This window comes from Cibotium barometz, chromosome 29, assembly GCF_041138505.1.
Source record: "Cibotium barometz isolate CiBa-2024 chromosome 29, ASM4113850v1, whole genome shotgun sequence".
NCBI lineage: Eukaryota > Viridiplantae > Streptophyta > Polypodiopsida > Cyatheales > Cibotiaceae > Cibotium > Cibotium barometz.
In genome coordinates this window covers 52,558,805-52,561,891 of record NC_141074.1, presented here as the reverse complement: position 1 = coordinate 52,561,891, position 3,087 = coordinate 52,558,805, and the positions used below count along the sequence as shown (strand labels likewise).

At 46.3% G+C, this 3,087-nt stretch overlaps 1 protein-coding gene across 1 annotated transcript; it reads left to right on the top strand.

The window, feature by feature from the left end:
- The first annotated feature begins 391 nt into the window (after positions 1-391).
- LOC147622351 (protein STRICTOSIDINE SYNTHASE-LIKE 3-like) lies at positions 392-2,194 on the top strand. Its single transcript, XM_086823455.1, has 4 exons — positions 392-818; positions 915-1,193; positions 1,307-1,474; positions 1,641-2,194. The coding sequence occupies exons 1-4, from the start codon at positions 448-450 to the stop codon at positions 2,077-2,079; spliced, it is 1,257 nt and encodes a 418-aa protein (XP_086679581.1). The 5' UTR covers positions 392-447; the 3' UTR covers positions 2,080-2,194.
- Positions 2,195-3,087: the final 893 nt, after the last annotated feature.

Sequence of the window (3,087 nt, the reverse complement as noted above, 5' to 3'; positions counted from 1 at the left end):
ATCCATTTTCCAGGGAAGTTTGGCAGAGTGTTGAAATCTTTAGGCTTGAGTGGGCTCCAAGGTCCATCTGAAGAAACCCACCTTTGAAAATTGGGTTTCAACTTTCAAACCACTCTGTTTAGTGATGGATTCCATTCGCCTTCTTGCAGCCGTCATTCTTGAAGTCCAAGGTAAAAGGGCAAGGGTTGCAAAACTTCAAGCCATATGATGTAATATAAACTCTCATTAGATTGATTGCATGTGGAAAATAGGTGATTCAAAGAGTACAATATAAACGGAGGAGTGGAGTGGGAATGCGTCGTGCATCAATGGGATGGATGAGGCGTGAAGCATGCATGTCATCTATCATATCCATGCATGGGAGGAGACGCCATACCCCGACGTATGTGACACGGTGGGGTAACAAAATAAATAATTGCTGCCTCCCGTGCCTACTCTGGGCATGTAATGGCTATGGCAGCTCGTGGTTGCTCCGGCATGTCCAAGGCAGGCTGTGTCTCTCTGATTTTGGTCCTGTGTGTTGCAGTCATTGTGTCTTGGGACCCCTTCAGCTTGAGCATATTGGGCAACCTCCCCAATTTTGAGGCCAAATACGTAGAGCAGCCTCCCCTCTCGCTTGTCCGGGGCCTCCCGCGAGATCCCCAGAGCAAGCTCGGGCTTGCAAGCAAATGGTCCGTCGATGGCCTCTTGGGTCCTGAAAGTCTAGCCCTCGACCCCGCCGGACAAGGCCCCTACACAGGTGTGGCCGACGGCCGCATTATGAAATGGGAAGAGGGCGGCGGCGGTTGGAAGGAGTTCGCCTACACGTCGCCTAACAGGTGATAATAATTAACCTTAATATGCTTGAGCGGCTTCAGCATTAGCTTATGGGGATCAATATAATTGGACATATCCTTTTAATTTTTGGGTTTCAGGTCTAATGCTTGTACTGAGGCCGGTAAGGTTTTGCCGCAAATCATCCAAACGGAGCACGTTTGTGGGAGGCCCTTGGGCTTGCGATTCCACGCCGGAAGTGGGGATTTGTACATAGCAGATGCCTATTTTGGATTGCTTTCTGTTGGGCCTGAGGGGGGGCTGGCCAAGCGCCTTGCAAGTGAGGCAGATGGGCTGCCTGTGAGGTTCGCCAATGACCTCGACTTAGCCTCAGATGGGACTGTATACTTCACCGACAGCAGCTCCAAGTACCAGAGAAGGTAAATCCCCAAAAACTAGTCACTTCACGTTTCGATAATCCTTGGTTCAATCTTCAATGGCTAATACAAACCTTAGGTTCAATTAACCTTAAGTGAACGATCTGCACGCGTAGGAATTTCTTCTTGCTGGTGTTATCAGGAGACGACTCTGGTAGAGTGTTGAAGTACGACGCCAGCACAGGGAAGACCAGTGTGCTGTTGAAGGGGCTGCAATTCCCCAATGGAGTGGCGCTGAGCGGCGACGAGACGTTTTTGGTAGTTGCTGAATCTGTGCCAGGCAGGTAAAACACCAAAAATCAACCTAGTTGTCAAGCCCACCTAACGTTCTAAACCTTAGAAATAGGGGCTCACAGATGAGTGAAAAAGAAATCGATTAATTAGTTGATGGCTAACGTTCTTCAACTGGCTAACCTATGGTTGTGGTAATTTAAATTTTTTTGTACGAAGGTTGCTACGGCACTGGCTGAAGGGGCCCAAAGCCGGGCTGACAGAGGTTCTGGCCGTGCTGCCGGGGTACCCGGACAACGTAAGGAGGAATTCACACGGGGAGTTCTGGGTGGCAATGCATTGCCGTAGGAACTGGCCCACTCGAATATCGGGTTCCTTGCCGTGGCTGAGGCGCGCATTTTTGCAGCTGCCTATCCCCTTTAAGCACGTGTACCGTCTCTTCAATGGCGGGAGCCCGCACGGCATCCTCGCCAAGTATAGTGAAGGAGGCCAACTGTTGGCGGTGCTGGAGGATGCAGGCGGGCGCGTTGTGAAGTACGCCAGCGAAGTTGACGAGCAGCCGGACGGACGCCTTTGGATTGGCTCTGTCCTCCTCCCTTACATCGCTGTCTACGACCCTCTACGCCATACAACCACAGAAACTCCATGTCCTGGATAGGTTTGCCTCCTAGTGGGGCCCACAGTAATAATGGCATGACTAGTGTACACTTTGACATAGTGTAAATTACGAAATTAAGAGAATGCTTACAGTAATATATATAATAATAATGGCATGACGAGTGTATTATTATTTGCCTTCTCCTTTCAAGTTATGTGAAACCTTACGAGTAAATTAATTAGGTTCACAAAACGTTTGCCAACACACGTCACCCATGAAGTTATTTATCGTTGAGGCGAAGGCCAAAAGCATAAATCTTTGTGGGGTCATCTACTATCCCGCAAAGTTGTTCTTGCTATCATACACAAAAATGAAGTATTCAGATCACTTTCTCTAACCTTTGGCACTACACGATTTACTTTCTCTGACAAACATGTAACTTCGTGAAATCCAATGGACCTATCTAAATATGCATTGGGTCATGGTACTTTCTCTAGCAAATATGTATCTAGATGCAATCATGTGTCTCCGGGAAGATATATATATATATATATATATATATCGGCTCACAACACAGTAGGCGAGTTGATAGAACGGTTGGGTCCCATTGCAAAGGGCTCGGGTTCTATACCATCAAGCTGCGCGACAGGGGTATCTAGATGCAATCCTATGAGCCTGTATAAATACGTAGGGGGTTTGTGCCTTGTTTTCATGTGATCCAAGCAAAATATGCGAGAGCAAAGGGCAATTTTGACATCTCTTATTTACAATGGCTATGAAAGGCAAGCTTACCTTTAATGCTTTTAACTTTGACCGGAATAAAATATCTCACAAGATGGTTTCCTTTGAAGTGATTATCCACATGAAGTCATTGCCTAGACTTTAATTTGATTGTGAATGATGTGATTGCCAATGAAAAGTCAAGAGAAAGATAAGGAATACATAATAGCAAGCAAAAAGCTATACTAGGGTAAGATTAAAAGAATCAATGGCAAAAAGCTATACTAGGGTAAGATTAAAAGAATCAATGGAAAACGTGTGATGCACAAAATATGTAATGCTTTTGTC